Source organism: Passer montanus, unplaced genomic scaffold (assembly GCF_014805655.1).
Source record: "Passer montanus isolate IOZ18808 unplaced genomic scaffold, ASM1480565v1 scaffold42, whole genome shotgun sequence".
Lineage (NCBI taxonomy): Eukaryota > Metazoa > Chordata > Aves > Passeriformes > Passeridae > Passer > Passer montanus.
In genome coordinates, this window is record NW_024369041.1 from 578,943 (window position 1) to 603,708 (window position 24,766).

The window sequence follows — 24,766 nt, forward strand, 5'->3', positions numbered from 1 at the left end:
TGTCTTCAGATCTAGAGCTTCACTGTTTGCTCAACAGAAGAAAATTAAAATATTACCTCAAGCACAGATTCCACTGAAAACCAAGCAAGCAGCAACTAAATTTCTTGTTTATATTTCACAATAAATCACATGCACATTGTTTGGTAGCTACAGCTCCATAAATAAGCTGGATCACCAGTGCTAAGCTGCCTTTGATCTTCACTTTCACTTAGTGCCAGGTGATCAATGGAAAGGTTTTCTGCTGCTGTTCTAAGCCCCAGTCAAGCAAGCAAGTGAATAAAGTATTATACCCCTACAGCCAGGAACTGTTGCCACTTACACAGCTTAAGTGGTCATCAGAGCAATGACAGTGATTAACTGGCAGCTGTAAAAGTGAGTAGAAGTACAGCCCTTTCTCAGTAAAGAGGACCCCTGACACAGGACAATTTCTGACAACAATCAGTGTTATCATCTGCAGAGAGCCTGAAGAAGTTAAGCCAATAGGAGGGCATCCATTAAAAACTGCAGATTTTATTTAATTCCAGCTAGACAAATTAAAGCCATAAAAGTGGTCTTCTTTCTTTGAAACTCCTCTGCCATGAGCTGCAGGATTAGATTCACCCTATACATCCGTACCCCAAGGTCATGACTATGATCTCCAGACCTTTAGCGAAATAAAAGCTGTGTGTTTACACGTGCTGGCTGTGATTTCACTGCTCTGCTTGTGCTGCCCAGGTGCAGCCAGAGGCTGGGCTGTGCTCAGGCTGCTGCTAGTGACCACAGGTGACACAGTCAGCCCCCTGGTCCCGGCGGGAGCCGTCGATGCCGCGCTCGCCAATCTCCTGGAGGAAGATGTTCAGCTGCTCTGCCTGAGCCTCAGGGAAGGCAAGCGTGTGCACACAGGTGCTGTTGCTGGGGAAATAGGCAGATTTAGCTCCACTGATGGCCACCTCAGAGGCTGGAAAAGATCAAAGATGGCAAAAAGTTAATAAATAAATAAATAAATAAATAAGCAGCTGAATTCTCTTAGCTTAGCTTCGTCCTGATCTTTGAACATGTGCTAGAATTCCAATTTTCTAAACTAAAGTCTTCAGCTTGGAATAAAAGTGCCCAGATGATTTCTTTCTGTTATTAAGCCTTGGAAAACAACTAGCAAGTGCTCTAGCAACTAGGCATTGCTAACAGTAAAATATTTTCTCTTAAGCATAGAAGAGGTAGGGTGGTCTTTTTGTGCATCTATATGAACATTTACTTTTAAATTAAGGCAATAACAACAGAGTCATACAGCCTGTTTTGGGTCACAGATTGAGCAATGGACACAATGGGAGCAGTCTTACTGTCCTTGAGCTGCCATGAAGATGGCAGCACTGCTGGCTGGGGCCCAGCTGCTGGCTTTTATTGTGAGTACATACAGGTGTTGGCCAATTTGCTGAGATTATTCAACTATTGCTGCAAGATAAACATTTTTATGTCCTATTGCTGTCTGTCCAGTGGGTCACACAACCCTTGTGCAACATGGGGTTTGTGTCAGGGTGATACCAATTTACTGTTTTTTTTAAAAAACAGGTCCATCTTCCCACAAACATTTGCATAAATGCCATATTTGGTACCACAAGATGAAACAGCAGTGCCTTCATGAGAGTATTAAATCTAATGTGTTTTCTTGCTCATCAGTTTTTCAGCTCAGCACTGGCTCTCACAATGTCACACATGACAAGGCTGGCACGAAAAGAGAAACTTTGCTTTCCTCCTATTTTTGAACAAAGGAGAGGAAGCCTTGTGTCCCCATGAACAGATACATCTGAGAAGCACTCACGGTTGCAGACTGCCAGTGCCTTTCCCCCAACAAGTTGTGTGGTCCAGGAAAACCCTGTGGCATTGCCACACATTTCATACAGCCTGCTGCTCCTGAGGAACTGGAAGTCATAGCCCTTGGGAAACAGTGGTGGGGAGAAAATAAACAAACACCGTCTTAGGGTACATCATGGTAGCTGCAAGGGGAAGAAACAGGGCAGGTAAATACAAACACTACAACCTCTCCCAGCCCTGAGGGATATGAAAAAAAGTACAGCAAGCAAAATTAGGCTTTACCAAATACGGAGGAAGGAATACATGCAGCCATATATAAGGCAGGAATATTACCTGGTTGCACATGGGTTTGCAGTACTGAGTGTTGTCAATGGTCACACACACCAGTCCCCCGTTTTTGGGGGGCACTGGGCGTGGGCATGGAGGCAGCTGCCTGCAAACTTTTGGGTGGACAAAAAGAAAAAGGAGTAAGAAAACAGTATATCAGAGTGAAAGTGGGTATAAAAGCTTCCCCTTCCCAAGCAAATTCATTGACCTGTCTCCACCAGCTGACACCATCAAAGCATGCATTTTTGCTTGTTTAAAACTTTTTCATCCCCCTCTTTTTTTCTTTCTTTTTTTTTGGCCACACCCACGGAATTTTCTCCTCACTTGTCTCTGTGACTGCAGGGTCAGCCCCAGTTACACTTTAGAGGCAGCTCACTGTGGCATTCACAACACTGACATTCAGTGCTATTGTGGCCAAAACTACCCGAATATTTCTTGGAAAAGTGTGACTGCCATGCCAGCCCCAAGGCAGCACAGAGGCTGTGGCTGGAGGGCAGAGCAGGCCCTGCTGGCCCTGTGACTGCTCAGCACCAGTGCCTGGGCTGCAGGGACAGCAGGACCCGTCTTTGTGCTGCTGTGCTGTTCCAGTGCTCCCCATTGCTGAGAAGTCTTTTAGATTTTGCCACTCCTCCCCTAAAGAAATGCAGACACTTGGCTCATTCTGTAGTAGAAAAAGTTTCCTTTGGGCTTCTCCTCTGCCACTTTGCTCAACGCCCAGCAAAGGGGAGGGTTGGTTCAGGAGGGGTCTCACATTTCTCCTGAGCAGGGCGCAGCAGATCAAGAGTTTCTTGCAGTGTCCAGGCCAGGGAATTGATTGAAGCTTTTTCACCCTTGGCAATCATTTCAGGCAAGCATTCTGAAAATTTCTGTGGAGATAGAGGAGAAAAAGTCTAAGTTGAAAAGGAAAGATTTTGGAACCTTAGAATTAACCTGTGAACATATGTAAATAAAGAAGCTCGTGTATTTCTAGGTAGCTACAGTTATTTATCTCACTATACTGCTTATATTCAAGCCACTTCATACATCTGGAGCAGGGCCAAACTGGAAAATATATCTACAAGGACACTTTTTGGTCTAGCAGTAGCAGGACCAAAGCTGTGGTAAGTCAGATGACACTAATGTTTTTCTGCTCTTGCGTGTGGCTCCCCTCCCCAGCACGTACTTTGTACATTGCCAAAGCAATTCACGAGTTGTGCTTGGCCAGCCAGAGCAGGCAGACACAGGAGGAGCCCACCAGCACAGGAGGGGGGTGCAGAACAGACCCAGCCAGCCTCTTACCTTGAGACTCCCATTCACATCATCTATGGTTGCACTTTTGCATTCACTTCGATCAGCAGCAGCCCTGATTTCAGTAAAATCTAAAAGACAAGCAGAAGCAGGTACTTAGCTACATCATAGTCCCTCCTGACACATGAACAAACCCCAAATACCACTTTTTCAGAGGAACTGTCATTCTATCCTATCCCACAGTCCGAGTTCCAGCTTGCATATCTGAGGTGATCAGGGCTCAAATCTGAATAATCTGTACAAATATTGATTTCTTGGAAACAGCAATGGGAGCACCTGTTCAGGGCCGGGTTCCCAAGCAGGTCCTTAATTTCTCCAAGACTACCCTATTTAAATAATTGTTACTCATATTCAAGAACATCTTACCTGCAAGAAGAACCGCTAAACTTAGAACAATCAGTGTTTTCCAGGGGAGGCAGGAGCCAGACATTTCTCTCTGCAGGAGATCACAGGTTTTGTTGCTTTTTTTGTTTGTCGCTTGTGGTGCCTAAGAGCAGCAGCCCTGCAGCCAGGCACAGAGCTGTGTGCCTGTGGTGGCTGGCTGTTTACCAGCGCTGGGATCAGGGGTTAGGGGAGGCACACATTGCCCCACTTGCTGGGAAGCCCAAGGAGAGCTTGCCAGAACACTCTGGGGGAGGGCAGGGCCATGTCCTCGTTAGGGCACTGAGGCAGCCTGGCTCTGCTGCTGCCAGCTCCACGGGGAAATTTTCAGATTAACTGCTTTACTGTAAACATGTTTAGTGTATGCACATTCTTGCATGCTCTGGCTCTCTCACCACCTTCCATCTGTCTGTGTTTGCCTCTCTCACACACACACAAACACACATATACTTTGATAAAGAAGATACAATAACGCCTTATAATAATGCCTTAACTAGTATGTTATGCTTTAAGAGAAAGCTCAGAACATCAAATCACAACAGATTTGAACCAATGGGTTATGGTCTATATCCTGTAGCATCCACAGTTTTGCTTTTTTTTTTTTTTTTTTTTTATGAAGCCATGAACCTCATGTGCTTAAACCCATTTATGAGAAAAGCTGAAGAAGTAGCAAAATTGCCACAAAAGTTCTGCCTTTTCTACCCTGCACATTTACTAGCAGATTAATCCAATTGTCCTAGGGGTGCCTGACCCGTGTGCGAAATGCAGGGCTCAGAGTCACAGCCTGTCACACATCTGCACACACTGCCAAGCCTCGGGCCAGCCTCACCTTCCTGCCAGCCAGCTGAGCACACACACTCCCCTCTCCTCTCCAACAAACCTTTAATGGTTGTTATTGTCATCACCTGAGCAGAGCTGCTCCTTTTGTCTGCAGGTGTTTCTTTTTGTTGAGCACAGACTTTCTGTTTTCATGTCATGTTATGAAATACATTTCTTTATTTCTTAATTAATTATAAATTATTTTAATTTAATTGTTTATTAATTTGGTTTTATTAATTTTTAATTCACTTACTTCTGCTGGTTGTCGTGTTAACTACATTAAGACTTGGAGCTCCAAACAGCTTACCTTTCTGGGGCTGACACACACATATTCCACATTCCTTGGAAGATAAGCAATATGCAGCTAGGAAAGCGGTCCCTGGGAAATCTTTGCCAACTCATTCTTTAAGATGCAGGTGGTCCTTAAGATATTTTCCTGCCAAAATGTACCCAGGTGGGTACTCAGTGAGGCCCAGTGATTAATGTGCTAAGTCCTTGGGAGATCAGAAGGTACACATAAACCTGTTTACCTCAACTTACACAGAGCACATTAGCATAATTAATAATAGTGGAGAGACCTCTGGCTTGACTAGATAGAAACTGTGTTAATGACACACTTGAAAGGAATAAATGGCAGCTTTTTCTTTAATGTTCATCACAGGCACTGTCTTTCCACCACCACATGTGCTCGGGCGGCGCTGTATGAAGACATTTATTCAGGAGACAAACACGGGGTGGCAGCACTTCCCCAGCGCAGATTTACCAGAATGCTGGCTGAAAGCATTAAGTCCCTCTTGGGGGCCATACACAGGCAGCCCTTGAACTGGAGGGTTAAGTCGTTGCCTACTGACAAACAAAACTATTAGAGAAGATAAACGTGGTCTCACACCCTCCCAGTTGGAACAAACGCGTGCCTAACTCAGGCATTTGCAAAGAGTAGTTTGCCACTGTCGAGGACAGTACAGCACATGGGCACAGAGACCTCCTTGTCCCCAGTCTTGGCCCTGTCCCGGCCACCTGCAGCAGCCACCCTGACCTGTGGGCAGGAACACCGGGACACCGGGAGCAGCCTGCAGCCACTGGAGCAGCAATGCAGCCACTAGAGCAGCAAGGCAGCCACCAGAGCAGCAATGCAGCCACCCTGACCACCCAGTGCCGGCACAGCCCGGCTCCACAGCTGAGCACACGGGGGACATTGCTCCAAATGTAACCTGTGTCTGGTGAAGTTCTAAAGTTCTTTCTTTCAGCTATATTTTATTTCCAGCCTATATCGAACACATAAAGGTGTGCAATAAACCTGGTGCTTGGGAGCAAAAATGGTGAAAAAATACTGTCTAGCACAAACCTAAGAGTTACAAATAAAAATCTAATACTTATTCACTGAATTTCCATTAGTCACAGGGACTAAAGAGTGATCATACACGTATTAACAGGGAAATGCACATAACAATTTCAAAATCAAATTTAATTATTTTGGTAAACTAAATTCCTACAAGAGTAGAAGCAGCTGAGTTAAGATGGACCATTTTACAGCAGCATTAAAAAACCATAGAAAAAGATACACCTTTACATACATGGCAGGAAAAAGCTTTTTATTCTATGATTGTTGTGTCATAGGAGAGCACTTGTGTTTCAAAAACACAGGTAATTGAAATGCGACAGTAACAGCACATATGCACTGAAGGTGATTTAAATATTACACCTATGTTAACATCTTTTATAAAAGAGGCAAAGATACTGTTAGGTGCTATTCAGCCTTCTCCCACCAAAGCAGCCCCCATTGTATGCATTGCTAACTCCAGTAAGGAAATTGGACCCCAGAATTTCCCATTGTCTAATCAGAAGCAACAGATCTGCTGATCCTTAGTCAGAGTTGGGAAAGTTATCTTCACCTTTGCCCATCAAAGGTTTGAGGTTCAGCTTTTGGTTTTAGTACCTGAGTCACACTTTGTCTTTATCCAAAGAACCAACAGAGCAGCAGTTAAAAGTAAACTATATTTTGCTGTCTTATGCTGATTAAAAAAACAGACTCTGTCCATTATATCTTAGATAATGAAAGACACTGAGGGTTAAAAAAAATCAATTTCCAAGAAAATAACCTTTTCTTTCTTTCCTTTTAAAATCTAAAATTCCTTATGTTGCATATAAAGCTGTCAAATTTGATTTTCAGAAGCATCCTCATCATTAGTGGTCTTCCTTTCTGGTTTTAAAAGGTGACATGTCACTAAGGTCAAAACACAAGTTTTTTAGGCACTTCCCATGAGAATTCCTGTCTTCCAAAGTGACCATAACATGCAGTCTTCTGATAAATGGGCTTTTTTAAATCCAGATCCCTGTTTGTATAATAAAAAGAAAGAAAAAAAATTCATATTAAGATACTTCATGATAATTACTATTAAAATCCTGATGTTGATATCCATCCCACCCCCTTAGACAAGCAAGCATTTTCTGGGGATGCAAGCATATCAATGAACATGTTCAATGGAGACAATTAAAGTGACAACACTACTTAAATGTCTGTAATGTCTTTAACTTAGGGCTACAGGAAAAGGCCTTATTATTAAGAATTATTAATTGTAATGGAAAAGATGAAATAACCTTAAATTCCTTTGGTAAACCAAGAGATACCTTTTTATCAGAGCAAAGTAACTTAAAGTTCTTGGAATGAAAGAGTTGTTTTATTTGACTTCCATATACTATAGAAGGCCAAACCTTCAGTAACAGCTGAAAATTTTGCAAGAAATCATTTCTTGGGTGAAACTACTGGGATATTTTCCTTTCTGTGTGTTTCTTTACCTGACAATGACTCCAGGCCGAAGATCAAAGTTTTTGTGCACAATGTCCAGCAGCTCTTTCTCTGTTTTGTGGGAAGTTCCGTAAGTGAACAGTGAAATAGACAGTGGATGAGCAACCCCAATGGCATAAGAAACCTGTGGGGAAAAGGTACCTTAGTCAGCCAATAAACACAGCACCTCGGGGCAGCAGTGGGCAGCAGTGAAAGCATTAATTTATGAATCATCTTATGAAAACTAAGGCCTCTCCCTCGCTTCCCATATTTGCACAATCTGTATTTGTAGAAACAAAGAAGAGAAAATGCTAAGGCCTCTGGACTACTTTCTCCCCCATTATGCAGTCACTTCATGCTCATTTCAATGACAGTGAGTGTCAGAGGGTTGAGGGCTCAACAAATATCCATAAAAATAGCCAATAAAATAGCCAAAAAGCTAAATGCAAAGTTCCAGTTTTAAGAAGCCAGCTGATTATTAGTGACATTACAGTGGGCTTGAACCAAGCATCAAATCTTCCTTTCTCCAAAAAACCATCAGCAACACCACTTCTGCTACAGCGGCTTGTACCATGGGCACTCAAAAGAAAATCTAAAAAGGGAAAATGGTTTGGAGTGAAGCAACACCCTTGGCAAACCATACCTGAACCAGAACACGGCGGCAGAGCCCAGCTTTCACCAGGGACTTGGCCACCCAGCGGGCAGCGTAGGCGGCCGACCTGTCCACCTTGGTGTAGTCTTTGCCAGAGAAGGCCCCGCCGCCGTGCGCGCCCCAGCCGCCGTATGTGTCCACGATGATCTTCCTGCCCGTGACACCAGCGTCACCCTGCACCAGGGACAGAAAGTGACCATTTCACACCCATTCAGTCTCAAACAAGGCTAGGCATTCCCCCAGAACACTGCAGCAACCAGTGTAGGTTGACCACACAGGCATTGCTGGGGTAGCTGAAGGAATGAATTTGTCTCACCAAGGCACAACAGTGGCTGTAATTGCTCTTTAAAGCCAGATTCTCAAGATAAGCCAGTCACAAATTTGTTTGGTGAATCAAGCAAACAGGCTTACACACAGATAACTACAGCATACACTGCCTGTTTTTATTGTAAATATGGAAGCTTTGGTTTAGAAATTACCTACTAAGTATTCAAACCTATTATGGGATATTGCTAAAACATTATGTGCCATAAAGGAACTATTGAGAGATTTCATACTGTTTAAAATATTAAAAAAAAAAAAATCCAGGCTTTTATATCTTTTAGTCAAAATCACAAATTGTGTAAATATTAAACAGTAGATTCTTTTTTAATTTACAGTCAAAGGTATGTCAGTAGTACCTTATAGATGGTTACACAGACATTGGCACCCAGCACTGCCAGTGCAGTATCAGAGACTGTCATAAATATACTAAAAACTGCATTTCCAACCCCAAAATATTTATAGTCTAATTTGAACTGTACACAATGGGCATTGAGTACTAGGTAGTCATTGAGAGTGCCAGGTAGGTATTTGAGAAAGGATTACTTATTTCTAAGAACAGATACTTATAGATGAATATTCTCAATTATTAAATAAGGAAGCACAGATAATATTCTAGTGGCCTACAGCTATCCTGACTGATCTTCACAAGTACTACCTATTTTCATTTGATCTGGGTGAGCTGCTCGGCACCAGACTAATTGTCCAACTCCTGCAATTTACTAAATCCTTAAGCTTTCTGGTGTGAAAGAAAACATGTTCAGATTTTAAATTCCGCTGCCACCTGTGCAGGGAGATTTGAAATTCTTTGCCTCAGAACATCATGTCACTAAAATTTAACTGCTGGAATGTTTGCATGGCAAACACAAGTGGGGAGTCAAAGTTTTTTTCTTAGAAAGACTGTGCATATAGAAGTAAACCTTTGGCACTGTTTGTTCCATTCTGCTAAGAAAGCACTGAAACATAAATCTGGATTTTAGATAGCTGAGCATGTATTAAAGGATCCTGTCCTTGGGTTTTTCTGCTTGCCTCAAACCTCAAGTTTTGATGGTGCAGACAGTTGCAATGGGAACACCTTGCATGCCACCATGACTTGGCTGCAGAAGTGAGTGAGAGGAAGAATAAATGGACACGTGAAAGGCCAAAAAAACACCCCTTGTTTCAAAGGTGCTGAACAAGTACAAATGCACTTGTAATGTGTGTGGAAGTCATTGCTGTAATGAGCTGTAGGGTCTGTCCTCATCACACCAGCAGGTACTGCTGGCAGGGAAACAATGACAGCAGCAAACCTACTCATTTTACCATAGCCCAAATTCAAGATCCCACCACACTCAAAAACATAAGATGAAAATCTCAAGTGAAATATATGTATCATCCTTAGATGAATTGAACTTGAGGTAAGACAGCCTCCTGTAGCTTTGTTAAAAATAAAACTGAGTAACACTCTTCTGAGAAATAAGCAGAAAGCTAAAGCTGTTGAAGTCAAGAGCAGAAATAGTTATTTCTATGCTGCAATGACATTGTAAATTGCACAAGTGATGATAGCAGTTGGAAGGTCATGGACACACAGGCAGATTGACCCATACTGAGTAAACTTAGCCCAGGTTTAAACAGCTGTAAATGGACGCTGTGCATGTGCAAACATATGCAACACAGCTCCAGCACAAGAGCAGCAAGGAATACCTGGCTGGCTTATCACTTGTAACTATAGTACATTTTTAAATGGATGCAGTTCAGTACACATCTGAAAGATTTACATTTTTAATGGGTGCACTTCACTGCACACATAAAAATTTTTCTATGTCTAGCCTTCTTTTTTTGTTTAGCTATGATTTCTGCCTTGGTTCATTCACTCTAAATTACAGCTCAAGTTTGACTCTCCTTTTGTGCATAGTCTAGGATGTCAATGATACACAAAGTTACAGTGATACAACCCATTCAACTGCATAGAAATACATTTTTTTAGAATCAATAATTACAGTGAAAAATCTAAACATCTTCCTACCTGTTACATGGCACTAATATAAAAAAGAGTGCCTTAGAAATAATTCTAGAAAATTCTGGTAAGTGAAAGAATTTGTAAAACAAAGGGAAAACACTGTCTACTTGGATTTGTTGTAAAATTGAACCTAATTTCAGGAAGGAGCCTTGAAGTTTTGTTGTGATAGTTCTGAAGGCATCTGAAGATGAAAACATTCATAATGTTAAATTTGTTTTCAAAAACTAAATCTCAGAATTGCTGGTCCTACAGAGAGTGGAAGTTCTCCCTGACTTTGGTGAGAACAGGATAAAATTATGAATCCCATCTCCTGCACTGCCTAAAAGTAAGAGGAACATTTATTTTCTCACCAGAAGAAGCCTTATTGGGGCTGATTTTCAAGACAGATGAACACCTTCAGCTCTACTGGTGTCAGACAGAACAGTGAGAGCTATGCAGATCTGAAAAGCAGGTTTACTGTAAAAGAAGTGAAGCTTCTCTTGTTCATCTCTACAAGAGGTGCTTCCCATAAGGAAAGACTGCAGGTGTCACTCAGAGTTGGTCCCCAGAGGGTTTGAGAAAACCCAGAACTGGCCTGTACACTCTACATGCAATGGAAGATTGGATGCAGACTTGCCTGCCTGGTCACAACACATGTACAGTATCACCAGGCCCTCAAAGGTTACTTTGGCATAGGACACGTGAAACCCTGGGCCCTTCTCCCACATCAGGAGAAGTGGAGGAGCTCCTTACCCTGGGACAGACATGCCAAAACCTAAGCACTGAAGACACACATACAATGAAAAGCAACCTCGTATGACCACCAAAATAACACAACAACACAAACCTGAGGCCCTCCAATAACAAAACGTCCACTGGGCTGAAGGTGATAAACAGTTTTGTCATCCAAGTATTTGGCAGGGACAACGACTTGGATGACGCGTTCCTTCAGGGTCCGGCGCATGTTCTCCAGAGAAATGGTCTCATCGTGCTGCACCGAGATCACAATGGTGTGAACACGCACGGGGATCACCGCCCCGTTCTTCTGGATGTACTGAACTGTCACCTGGGGGACACAGGGACAGCGGGGGAAAACAACAGAGCTGCTGTAAGTGTGTCAGTGGTACCCATCAAATGTCATCCTGCCTGTTCCAAAAGCTAAACCGTAGCAAAATCATTACTGACGTTAGAGTGAGCACTGCTCACAGTGATGCCAATGAAGCCTATTTCTTATTTCCTCACTGAATTTTTGCTATGCTAAAGAAAAAGAAAAAGAAAAAGAAAAAGAAAAAGAAAAAGAAAAAGAAAAAGAAAAAGAAAAAGAAAAAGAAAAAGAAAAAGAAAAAACCCCAACTCAATAAGAACCCATTGATTCTCTACGAAATCATCTGAAATCATCCGAAATCATCCAAAATATGTCTTTCAGGTGGAATTTCCTTCAAAATCCTCAAGCCTCAGAAATTTATGTTCCTAGTGCATCTTGAAAATGTCAGCCTGAACCCCTAAACACAAGTAAATCCTTTGGATGTCACTTTTCCAACAAGCATGAACCACTTCAGTTCTGAAGGGCTAAATGTCCCTTCAGTGGCAGATGGTGGAATGCTCTGAGACCAGTTAACCATTTTCCAACAGCTGAGGAGACAATGTCACAAGCAGTGGAAAAGCTTTATCTGCTCCTTGTAGGTTGTCCTGATAGGCTGAAACACATCAACTGCTGTCTTCAAAAATAATTCAGTATTTCTGGAAAGGAAAGGTGCTGGTTTCCATTGTTCCAGACAATCCCCTGCAGTATTTACCTGTGTCTTAGAGTCAGGCCTCAGCCAAGGGAGTTCCCCGTTACGCCTCAGCTCTGCTAACCTGGCGTTCAGTTTATGAGCAAGAATAATTGTCAGGGGCATGCATTCTTCTGTCTCATCTGTTGCATAACCAAACATCAAACCCTGCAGGAGGAGAGAACATACTTTAATCACTGTTAAAGGCACCACAACCATCTGAAGCAAAGAGTGAGCAGTATCCTCAGGTTTACTTTCTACTGTTTTAATCACAGTGCAAGAAGCCAAAACTCAGATCAGGCTCCAACACGTTATAGTGTAATGAAAAGCAGACCATGTTCCTAGAATTTTTTCACTAGCCTGAAGGCTTACATGTTGAGCTAGATACCTGAACAAAAATGAAGACATATCTGCAAAAAAACCCCAATAGGTTCTGTCATAGAAAAAAAAAAAATCTGCTGGAGAAAATATTTCAGGACTATTCTGTCATGGGAAAGATGTTTTCAGTAGCCTGGAAATGTTCCAGAGACTTTTATGTATGAATACAGACACACTTATACTTACTGCACCTCACATATGAAATTTCAGTGGAATGGGGTGTGAGCACTCCATGAAGGACATACCCTTCAAACAGTTTAAGGCACCTGCCTCAGATTTTTCAATGCCACATGCTCAGAGTCACAGCTTCTACTGTTATATATTATATTCATACTGTTATGTACTACTTTTATAATTCTGTCATGTTCCCTGTATCAGATTAACATTTGCTAAATAGAATTAGCAGCATTTTCTTTCTCCTCATCCAGTGTAGGTTGTCGGGGGGGGGGGGGAAAGACAGGAAGGCACTTTGATCAAATGGAAAGCGAGGCCATCAAAGTGTCAAAGAAAGTCATATCTCTTTTCCTCTTATGTAGTATTATGTCCCCATGACAGCAGAAAATCATTTTAATTTAGTCCTCAAGGGGGATTTTTTAACAATATTAGCTTGGCTCCTGAACTCTGATACTTGCACTTACAGTTCTCAACAGCACTTGTATAAACTAGATATTACTTCTAATGATAACTAGTAAATGTTGAATTAACTCATATGGCATCAGTCACATTAGGCAGTTTTTCTGTTAGAATCTCTCTCTTGGGAACACACCATAAATGCTTACATGTGTTCCTAGCTCAGAGAAATGCAGTTTGGACAGGCTTAATTACATGGAGCACCTAATACAAGAGCTGCCTCTGGGAATAAGTGAGAACTAAATGTACTCTGGTATTTATTGTACTAATGCTGAGGGCGGGTAAAACATCACCTAATTTTTTGCTGCACAAAATCTCAACAGCTCTTTGAATGTGAAAAGTTCCTTTGTTTATTCTATGTTATATGGCATGTCTGGCTGCAAGATGAATGGTTTGATGAACCTAAAACTACAAAACAAAACCATGAAATACATAAGCAAAAAGCCTTTGCTGAGTTCTAAAGGGAACCTCCTCAGCCACTACAACTCCTGATTTGTTTGGAGTTCTAAAACAAAAGCCTGCCCTCAAGGAACCTCCAACTGTTTTAGTAAAATTATGGGGTTTATTCTGGCGTAAAGGAAAGTGTGGAAATACTTTGATGGGTTTTGACATAACAAATAGGGCATTAAGATGGAGTAAACTTTTTCCATTAGAACAGCTTTGGTGTTTTAGATGTGATGCTATGTCTACCTGATCTCCAGCACCAACATCTTCTTCATTCCTGTGTAGATGAACACCTTGGGCAATATCAGGTGACTGCTGTTCCAGTGCCACTAAAACATTACAAGTCTTGTAGTCAAAGCCTATTAGGGAAAAAAAATAGCAGTGAATGAACTTTTTCTGTCACAATTAAGGAAAGTAACCTGGAACCAGAGGACAAAATTTTTATTCTGAAGGATACCACATTCAGAGCTCAAAACCAAACTGCTATTCTTTAGTAAAATTTTTGTCAATACCACACTTGAAACCTTTTCTGGATGGAGTGGATCATACAGGGTTGCCCTTCTTGCTTGTTACAGGTTATTTTTTCTTGCACTGACTCCCTGTGCCAAGCCAACACAGATTATGAGCCTCACCCAAATGAATACTAATGAAGTTCTCTACATGAATTCCCAAAATCTGAGTTTTTCAGCAACTGAAGATTCTGCTTTCTCCACTTTATTTGTAATACATACAAAGCAGTGTCCCTATTCAAATCTCTCATGGGACTTTGCATGAACCACAAACAGAAAAACACCAGATTCAGGTCTCACAACAAATCTGGAAATGGGAATTTACATGACTTTCCAAGAGAAAAAGTAAGGTTTTAAAAAGAATTTGAAAGACTTACAGAAGATTGTGGCAAAATTTCCCACCTGTTCCTAGGTATATTAATAGTAACTTGCTTCTCTCCAAATCCAACCTTTCCTAGAACTGTAGCTACTGATAGCTGCTGACCAAACTCATGTTCAGCCAATACAACATATATACGTGTCCATATGCATATGATCCACTTGAATGCTCTTCACTCTCTTTTCAGTAGGCTATGTAGAGAAGAAAACTATATTTCTGTACATAATTGCTTGGTTTAGGGTTCTTTTTTTACTTCTAGGAATTGTTTTTTACTGGGTCACCGAATCTCCCCTCATCACTGTCGACAGTTTGGATAAAAAGGAGATTTATCACCTCCTAGATTTGCTTCTGTGTTCTGGAAGCACTGCTGTTGTGTGACAGTGCAGGCAACCTGCAACTGAGCTGCTGTAATATTCTCCCACCACAACCTCCTGCAAATTCAATTGCAATCAAAGGACTGCAGTAAACAACTTGTAAACCAAAAGCTCTTAAAAGATACACTTCACTCTAACAGAATACTTGGAATATTTCTACTGTATAAACAGATACATGCAAATCAGAAAGTGAAAGGTGTCTGGTGCACAGAGCATTTTGTGTTTTTTTATCATTTGCATCTCACAACCTAGGTCTGGACAACACACTGCTGAGTGTAAAAGGAGATACTCAGAGCTGACAAAGCACCCTGCAGTGACAACCACCTTTACACCTGGGAAGTCCAAATGCTACTGCAGTACAAAAATACAAAGGTATAATGAAATGAACCACGTTTCTTCTCTCTCTTTTGCACCAAGGTGCAACAACCAGCTTGCCAAATGAAAAACCAAGAGTCAAGTTCCTGCAAGTCTGGAGGAGTGGTAAGTTCTATGGTTCAAATTGCTGTTAACTATTGTGGCCAAATACCACAGTTCAAAGTATAGTCTGCCTACTCCAAATTCAGTTTTAACTAATAAAAGGTTTATACTTACTGGGGTAAAGCCAGAAAATGTATCATGTAGCACCATGTAAGCAGCTTTCACAGAGCACATTCAGTTTGTATCAGGCTTGCTAAAGCCCCTGTGTGTAAGTGGTGACAGTCCTGTTTTGCAGTTGCCTATTGCTTGCTGTTCCATGATTTCATGAGTTTTTCCACCAACCTTTAGCTGAATCATCATAGCCAATGTGTCTAATTGCATCTCGGACAACTCGCTGGTAATCCACAATAGCACGAGAAGTGATCTCCCCACAGAGCAACACCATTCCTGTCTTACACACTGTCTCTGAAAAGAGAGATGAGAACAGGAGTACAATAGCAGAATAAGCCAGCCACTAAGACAAAGAACTGTGTTTGTGATGATGCTGATTTTGAGAGATCTATTGGATGTATACAGTGTAAATCCTTTCTATCCATATTTTTAGCATTGTAACTCCATCCATAAAAAATTCTTTTCATATTCACCATCTGTCTGAAAGCAAGGAAAAAACTAATATATCCAATTTACAAATGGGAAAGTCACAGCACCAAGTATGATTCAGTGATATGCAAACCTGTTCCTTCCAGGACAATTCAGTCCACACACAAAATCAATGGCTCTACTCTTCTACAACCTGTTTGCTCTTCAGTCTTTACAAAAACTTTTACTGCTGCTTCTCATTCTCCTTTTGAAAACTGAAAATCTTATGTCATTTTTTGAGAGTGAAACAAGCTAGGTCTTTGCAAACATCCTAAAAAAAGAATGTGACTGTGTGATGGCTTAAAGCAAAGCAATATCAACTCACCACAGGCAACCTTGGCATTCGGGTCCTGTTTGAGATGGGCGTCTAGTACAGCATCGCTGATTTGATCACAGATTTTATCTGCAAGACATCAAAGCTGTGACTCAAAACCACGGCACTCAATATGAAACATGCACTCTTTGCATCACTTTCAGTGGTATTTCAGAAAGGAATTCTTTTACTGCTTATTACTGGCATATTTAAAGTAGCTGTATAGAAAGACACATTAAATTTCCCTCAAGTAAACTCAGGAGACACAGTGGGGCATTTACCTACTGGTGTAAACTAACTAGAACTTTATCTGTAGTTTTCTGCACCTGGATGTGAAACAAGTGTGTAATGCACAGAATAATCTGAGAGGTTAAGAGGTTTTGCTGGCAGCTTTCTCCCTCTCTAGGACCACCAGCTCTGCAAAGCAGTGGTGCTCTGATGGAATGGTGATGTTCCACCACAACTTCCTCCACCCCAACAGAAAGTTGCAATGTACCTGACCTACACTGGTGGTAAAGCCTGAGAAAGTGTTTAGATTAATAGAGATAATGCACAGCTCAGTGGAGGGCTGGGGTTTGGGTTGCTTTCTGTCACTGCTTCCTACCATCTGGCAATGTCACCTATTAATAATCCCTGCAAACCACCTAAGGCAGCAGAGGGAACACACACACAGGAGCAAAGAAGGGGTTACCAGCTGAAGTTTGCCTGAGGTAAACTTTTAGTTACATGCCAAATACAAAGGTTTCAGCTGAAGTTTGTCATAATAATATCTTTTTCTTTGTTTCTTTACTAATCTTTAAAACAAATATTGAATCTTAATCAAATAATCTAGCTAATCTAATGGACACAAAAGGGCAGCACCCACAGCAATCTCTTCCACACGAAAATGGTTCATTTTCTTATATAATTTAATTTTTTATTTTAAAAAAAGGTCTAGTACTGCTTTTAGATTTTGACATAATAAGCTGTGTGGCAAAATAAATTAATCTCCTGCCTTGCTGTGTGCAACACAATCTGTTGGAAAGCAATATTTTGTAAGAGTCTGTCATTAGAGGCTTTTAAAATACACTTAAGCTCAAGTCAAAATAAATTCTCACTTATTTTCATGAAAAAGGTGTACATTTAGCTAAGGGAGACAAATCAAGGACTGGAGAACTAATGTGATTCTGACACTCTTATCTCCCATATTAACTCCCATCATACCACTTCAACATAAAAAGAATAAACACAAAAGACAACTAGCAAATGTAGGCTGCATTGGAACTTTCAGCCCTGCAAGAACCGTACATGGATTCCTAAATTTGGGACAATTATTACCAAACAGGAATCAGACTTGTAATTTAATTAGATATCTAACTGAACCCTGTTTAGCAAACCTGGGTACAAAGGTGGCTGAAGTGATTAAAATGTATCTTTGCTTGCTCTCTTCAAAGTTTTAATTTTATAAAGAAATATATCTACATTTCCAAGCATAGAAGCAATAAATATTGACAACAATATGCAATTTATTACCTGGGTGAGACAACAGAGCAACTGGGGATAAAATAGTTTTCTTAGTGCAGGTCCAATACCCAGCAGGAAACTGTAGTGACAGGGACTGCTGTGTAGTCTTTTTTGCACCTCCCAGAGTTTCAATGAGCAACATTTATTGCTGTCCTTGCTCCACATGAAGCATGTCTCACCTGCATTAGATGCCACTGCCCCACATACCTAAGTTCCCTGTATGGCCCACATAGGGATATTATTGTATGCATTCTTGCCAAAACACTCTAGAAGGGTGTTAAGGAGCTGTGGGAATGTTTAGGATAGAATAAGAATGCCCTACATCAGATAAGTCTATCTTACAGGATGAAATCAATCAAACTCAATCTGGTTCTGAAAGATTGAAGGAAAAGCAGCCTGCCAGGGGAAACCCCTATAGGCACTGAGATTCCAGTCCCTAAGAACCTAAAAATACTGCACTGAGAGAAAAGGGGTTTGGGGTTTTTTTTCTAATGGGAAAAAATGTAACTACAGTTTATAAATGAAAGTTAAGAGACAGACAAAGATTCAAAAAGGAAAATCTGAAAAGATTTAGAGTCATGCAGGATTCCTTATCCTTCAAAAGTCTGTGAAAACTGGGTATCTTCTTAAAAGGTAGGAATGAAATACAACTGCCATTTACTAGCTTTTTTGAAGAACTCTTGCATGAAATATTACTATCGATATATGAAGGTCAGATCAGATTATACTTTGGAGAAGAACCCTTCTGATCATTAACATCTATTACGGTGATACCCTAATAAACTAAAATAACAGATTAGAATAATTTGATTTACTATACTTGGAGCACACCTTTACATTAAAATAGTCTGAGGCAAATCAGTTTGATAATACATGTCATATCAGATCCAAATCCAGATGCAGATATGTCTATCAAGACAAGAAAGAGAAATCCAGCTGGATGATTGGCTGATTAATGCATTAAAGGCATGTCTATTAGTAAAGGTCTCTGGTGTAAAATAAAACCAGCCATTCTATTTTTAGCAATGCTTAGCAGGCTTTGTGCACCCTCCATTATGTTATTTAAATTTCTCATCTCAGCTGGCCCATTTCTCTTATTATCTGCTAAGTGTGAGAGGTTAAGTTTTACTTTTTTTTTTTCCTTTTTATTTTGCCTTCTTTTTTAGAAACAGGGAAAGCATAATGCAACACCTATGGTGAGACAATATAATCTTAAAAAACCCATTTATTAGGGCAGAATTCAGTCCATGCATACCTTCATGTCATTAATTACTATCCAATAGAACGAGTATTGCAAAAGGAGTATCTGAAATGACTGAGCAGGAAAGTGTTAGATAGCCATGACTCTTTTCATGAAATCCAGCCATCCCACAGGCCCAGCCTTATGGCAGAGATGCCAACAGGCCATGAAACAGCTTTTGCCAACCATAAAATGAGTCTGGGGAGGCTGATGGTAAACCCTACTCAAACTCCCAGGAAGTAAAGGAGGTGTTCAACAACAAAGGTGATCTCTGATAATTAGAAGAAACTTCCCAGTTTTCCAGATAGTTAGACATAAGTTTGTTACATGAATCTAGAGTATGTATGAGCCTAACAAAAGTTCTCAGAACTTCACAGGAATTCAGTTTCACAGACTCACCACACAGAGAGAAAAAAAATATATGAACAGCAGTAAAACCTGAAAGTTTTATTCAAAAAAGCTCCACAAAGCACAATGAAGTGGTACAGCCACACTTCTGGCTTTGATGGTGTAGTAAATATAATAAACATTGAACATTTTGAATGCCAAGGTTGGTTTTCTTCAAAACCTGTAATCATCAACATTAAATTCAGTACTTTTAATGATAAGTAATTTTTATCAACAGAAAAAAATTAAACTAGAATGTGAATTTTTATATTCAAAATATGGCAAACAGAGCAATTCTCAATTTTCCGCTAAAAAAACAAAACCCCAAAAACAACAACAACAAAAAAACCCCAACCAAACAAAAAAACTCCAAAAACACCCCAAAATAACCCCCCAAAGAAAAAACCCAACAAAAAAAAAGAAGGAAGAAATGCAGATACTTATCATAAGCATTTAATTTAAAAAATCAGCTTTCCTACAAAAGACTTCCACTAGAAAGCAGTGTCCAACTGTCTTTTACAGCTGTTCTCCTTGTTCAATGCACAGTTTACTGAAGTATCATGCACATCATTAAATATACATAATCTTATATCTAAGACATGCTGGACAGATCTGCATTTTCTGGGTTTTTTTCCTTCATTATTTTTTTCCTGTGAATATCTACAAGACAAACACATGCTTTTAGTATGGTTGAAAACCTGAGGGTGCTTTTAGAGGATGTTTTGTCTTGTATTTTTAAAGAGATTCCTTAGTACTTTCTGGAAAACTGCAAGGCAGCCAGTTTGCAGCCAGTTCCACCTGAAGCCACACCAGCTAGGGCAGGGAATTACTCCTTGGTGGTGTGACATCTGTAAGACATTGTGGGGCACAGAAACACACCGTGCTTTTCAAAGCACCATGAAGCCTGTGCAGCATGACAGACACTACAGGGCTAAGGAAGATGGAGCATTGACAAAATAGAGACCAAAATAAAGAGTTATCCTTTTCATGCTTCTGTCTGTGTGCTTTTATTGTTATATTGAAAGGAAGAAGTCATGTGTAAGTCTTCAGAGAGTTTGGAATTTACACCACTAAATGATTAAAGATCTGAAAGGAATTCCCAAGTGTTATGGCCAAGGGATTTTGAGGAATCTGGAGTGAGAAGATGGCACAAACAGTCTTCTATAATGTCTTTGGGGAGCACAGGTGATACCTGTAGGTCAATTATTGACAGCTGTTCCTTGCTTCTATGGAATCCAGACTTCTCAGTGACACCCAGCTCCAGGCATTGCACAAATACAGCTCTCTGTACACTCAAATAAATAAGCATGTAATTTCTCTTGCTTTGTGCATTAAGAAGGTCTCCATTAAAGCATTCAATACTCAGCTAATACAATCAGAACAATTCAAATTTCCACCAGACAAAGATCTGGTTCAGGATCTTTACTTCACATAATGCCCTCTAGCAAAATTATACTATTACATACGGAAGAGAAATAATCAAGAACACGCAAATTATCCATTTTGTATAAACAGAGGAAATCAAAACTCACAATAAAATTCTATTGCTACAGATAACATCAGAAGCCCAACTATAGCCTCAGGCACTGGGCCTCATTTTAAGAAATAGCCAAGATTTTCCTGGGTGATAAAATCCTAATGGCATGTCTACACCTCCTGTGCAAAACCACAGAGGGGAAAAAGGGGGGCTTGGGCATGATGTAGGGGTGATCAATTTGCTGTCAGGAGCCAGAGCTGTCACTGAGATGATTCAGATCCAATGCTGATGCTCAGGAAAAGAATTTGCAGGACAACCCAGAGTTACTGCCAGCCTGTCCTCCTTTGATCTGGAATCTCGATCTTCCCTTTGCCATAGGCATTGGGGTTTTCATTACCCTAAGTGAAGATCTAGGCTGTTTAAGAAAGCATCACAGCCTTGAAAACACCCAGGTAAATTTCAGTTTCCACTCACTCCAAAATAAACATCCCAGGTTGGTACTTTGTATCTCATACTATCCAGAGACCCAGCAAGCTCTGCCAGGCAAGAGAAGCTGCAGGGATATCCAAGTGGTAACTGTGTTTCTCAAGGGCCTGCCTAGGATTTCAGCGCAGGAGAAAAATAAAATTCAGGGGGCTTCAAAGAAAGGCCCAATAAAGGGTTTGGAAATAAAGGAGGGAATGTAAGAACTAAAAAAGTGGCCAAATTCTAAAACAAGAACCAAGATAAAGAGAGGAGTGGTAAGAATACAAACCAAGGGACAAAGCTAAATCTGGAGACTCAGTTGAACTCTCTCTGCTCTGAGATTTCCCTATTTTTGCCCCAAAATGATTAAAAACCAATGATTAGAGCAGCATAACTTGTGACCAGTTGGCTTTGGAAATAACGTTATCCATGTAAAATTACCACACTGTATTATGTGATATTTCCCATGAAACTACATAGCACTACAGACACTGGATGCAAATACATATAAATTTGACGTGGGACATAGGTTCCAAGGACAAAACGTGGCTGTCATTTTCTGACTGTATTACATCAGAAAGAACCCCAACTGGTTTAACCTGATGTAGTTGCCTTCACATTGATGGAGAGGTACTCAATTGCATCATCCATGGATTTGATCTGCAGTAATAAGTTCATCTAGAAGAGTATCAAACTATAGACATAAAGTTCTCATTGCTGACCTTTTTATCCTCTGCTATAACATCATTCCACCCATTTATGATTTACTCACAGAACATGAATACAGACCTGAAAAGCCTTATTACAGCAAAAAGCACAGGCCACCAAATTAGCTTCTAAAACAAATACACTTTTCAGGACCTCAAATAGCCCATTGTCCCCTGGCCTCACTTGAGGGAACAGTTGCTGTTGACATAAGGTGTATGTTTACGGTGGATGAATATTTGTTTTCAATAAAATTGAACTAATCTCTGCTGACCATACATAAAGTTTAGCAAATAACTGTCCACTATTTGCTTAAGCAATTCCATATATTGCATCAGATGATGGAAAGGGGTGGGAGGCAGGGGGCAAATTGGTGGCTTTGCCATGTACAGCTGCTGGGACCACTAAAAAAAGGCTCTAAGATAGACTGCTTAGGGATATTCCTGACATAGGTGACAGTCTTAGACCACTCCATATGTGCAGGACAGTTTCACAGGACCCATAAAGATCTGGAACTTGAGAAGCAAGCTATGCATTCTCACCCATATGGGAAACTTGAGCCTGTTAGAGATACAGTAGTGTCTCCAGAGGAATACTGAAAGAAATTTAGATGAAAAGGAAGGAGCAGCACCCATAAACCTCACTGCCTTCCTCAGCTGAACACACACCCTGCAAAAGCACATAAACTCCTGTTGGAAGCACTCTAGTTATAGCAGTTCTACAGTCTGTATGGACAAAGTCCACTAGAAATAAAGTAGAAAAAGCACTCTGTGAAAAATAACTTCTCTAGTAAGATTAACACCAGGTGAATTCTTCTTCAGGCTTTTAAAATACCTCAAATAAAAATATTACACTTTTTAGACTTATACCAGAGCTGGCTTCTTACCTGGATGTCCTTCTCCCACGGACTCCGACGTGAACATGAAAGCCCCTTCATCATCAAGCGTGTAATCACATAAACCATCCACCGGCCCGTTCATGGCTGTGATGCTGCTCCTGATGGATTACTGCAAACGGTGGCTGGAGAGCTCTACCTTCAGTGCCTTCTGTTTAAGAAGGCTCTTTAGCAGCAGGACTATTGCTGTCTTCACTTATTACCTCTCGAGCTAACTTGAATTTCAGTGTGTGAAAGCAGCATGTGCTTGCATCCGTGCCTGCAGGTAAGGAGTATGCATGTGCCTGAATCTGTATCCCTACCTAGCCTGATCTGTCAGTCCCTGAACTGCTCCTATATATGGAAAAGTGAAAGTGCCCAGATAATCATGTGAGGAAAATGGAAGAGCCCATTTCTTGGCAGGGGAGTTAGTTAACTTGAGGATACTTCACTAATTAACTCAGTTCTTGGAAACACTCTGGATTCAGCCTGTGCAAGATTGGTTATCTTAGCAGCTCCACTGAGCGTGAAGTAACGCAAGAGTGCTAGTGACAGTTCAGGTCAGCTGCTTTTCTCTTTGGCTCTCCCCTGATTCTGGGATTTGTGGTGTACTACCAACTCTGTGTTGTGGTTCTGCAGGGATAGATACAAAATGTGTAAACTCGCATCCTTCCTAACAAAGGACTAGAAGAAGTTTGCTCTGCATCATACAACCGTATTTTCCTTTTACTTTTTCATCTCTAGAAAACTAGAATTCTCTCATGAATAATTTTTTAAATTTTCATTCATTTGTCGTGCGCATTTGAGAGACAAAACATCTGATAAGATCTAGCACCACGGCTGCTTCACAGTCTGCTACACAGAGCCTGCTCTTCAGCCTTTGCTTTTCTTTTCCACTGTTCTTTCTTCTATTAATACAGGTCCATTTTAATTATACTTTTGTATCATATTCCCACACTACATTCCATAACCCTTATAAATGCAATAACTGCCACATCTCAGAGCTCAGTGATGAGTTCTGCTGCAGAGAATTTCCTCTAGTCAAATGGCTCATGTCTGGAATATGCTGATGGTATGTCAGGCATGAAGGCAGAGGGCATTTAGTGGGTATTTGTGTCTTGAAGTGAGTATATAAAAAACAAGTAAACATGGGACAGATCCACAAAATGCCCACCACTAATGCACCATTATAAGTAGGTGTAATTTTCCTTATTTCCTTTACAGAAACCATTATTATCTCAATCTCTGCCCAAAGCATCGGTCTATGAAAAAAATTATTTCCATATCACTATTCAGTTAAAAAACTTAGTTTACTTCAAACCTTAGTCATTATTATTGCTATTATTATTATTATTATTCATACCATTATTTTAAAAATCCCCAAGATGGATCCTTGGATTCAAATTTCTCACTGCTACATATTTATGTAAGAACTCAGAATTGTCACTTTCTGCCTACATTCCTGAAAACAATAACCAATGCCTGTGAATGTTCACCAGTAATCTGCTGCAGCATTGGCCCCTCTCTAATAATCATCGACATGGAATTGTTCGTTTCAAATACTCTTCCTTGATTTTCTATTCTACAGACTTCATCTCATGGAATGATGAGCACTGGTTGCACTTAAAAACTTCCACAAATTCACACATCAGATACACATTATGAGGCACAGATTCTCTGGAGTAAACTGTGGTCAACCCACTGACATGAAGATACTACCCCAGCCTGAATAAATTACATATTAACACCACCCAAAAAAATAGAATTTGTAAAAAAAAAAAAAGACCAAAGAGTAACTACCCATATTAAACCTAGTTAATCTGTAGCATTCAAAATTATATTAACTTTTAAAGTAAAATAACATCATTGATAAATGCTCATATTTCAAATACTCTTCCTTGGTTTTCTATTGTACAGAATTC

The 24,766-nt window shown here is 40.4% G+C and overlaps 2 protein-coding genes across 2 annotated transcripts; both read right to left on the minus strand.

The window, feature by feature from the left end:
* On the minus strand, window positions 1-4,029 carry LOC120507289. The gene is made up of 6 exons (XM_039719728.1): window positions 3,769-4,029; window positions 3,394-3,473; window positions 2,867-2,981; window positions 2,122-2,228; window positions 1,796-1,910; window positions 1-937 (listed from the first exon to the last, which is right to left on the minus strand). The coding sequence occupies exons 1-6, from the start codon at window positions 3,830-3,832 to the stop codon at window positions 750-752; spliced, it is 669 nt and encodes a 222-aa protein (XP_039575662.1). The 5' UTR covers window positions 3,833-4,029; the 3' UTR covers window positions 1-749.
* Window positions 4,030-6,173: 2,144 nt separating this feature from the next.
* MAT1A (methionine adenosyltransferase 1A) lies at window positions 6,174-24,529 on the minus strand. The gene is made up of 9 exons (XM_039719692.1): window positions 22,857-24,529; window positions 16,206-16,283; window positions 15,584-15,706; window positions 13,809-13,921; window positions 12,135-12,278; window positions 11,186-11,404; window positions 8,031-8,213; window positions 7,399-7,532; window positions 6,174-6,935 (listed from the first exon to the last, which is right to left on the minus strand). Exons 1-9 carry the CDS (start codon window positions 22,948-22,950, stop codon window positions 6,833-6,835), a joined length of 1,191 nt encoding a protein of 396 aa, XP_039575626.1. The 5' UTR covers window positions 22,951-24,529; the 3' UTR covers window positions 6,174-6,832.
* Between the last annotated feature and the right edge of the window lie 237 nt (window positions 24,530-24,766).

Coding starts and splice junctions, on each gene's coding strand:
- LOC120507289 (XM_039719728.1), bottom strand. CDS start 3,832: ATGTCTGGCTCCTGCCTCCCCTGGAAAACACTGATTGTTCTAAGTTTA. Junction 2,229..2,866: donor GCGCCCTGCTCAGGAGAAAT/GTGAGACCCCTC, acceptor TCCACCCAAAAG/TTTGCAGGCAGCTGCCTCCA. Junction 938..1,795: donor GGCACTGGCAGTCTGCAACC/GTGAGTGCTTCT, acceptor GATCTTTTCCAG/CCTCTGAGGTGGCCATCAGT.
- MAT1A (XM_039719692.1), bottom strand. CDS start 22,950: ATGAACGGGCCGGTGGATGGTTTATGTGATTACACGCTTGATGATGAA. Junction 12,279..13,808: donor ATGTTGGTGCTGGAGATCAG/GTAGACATAGCA, acceptor CTCCTCCTGCAG/GGTTTGATGTTTGGTTATGC. Junction 8,214..11,185: donor TTGTTATTGGAGGGCCTCAG/GTTTGTGTTGTT, acceptor TCCCTGGTGCAG/GGTGACGCTGGTGTCACGGG.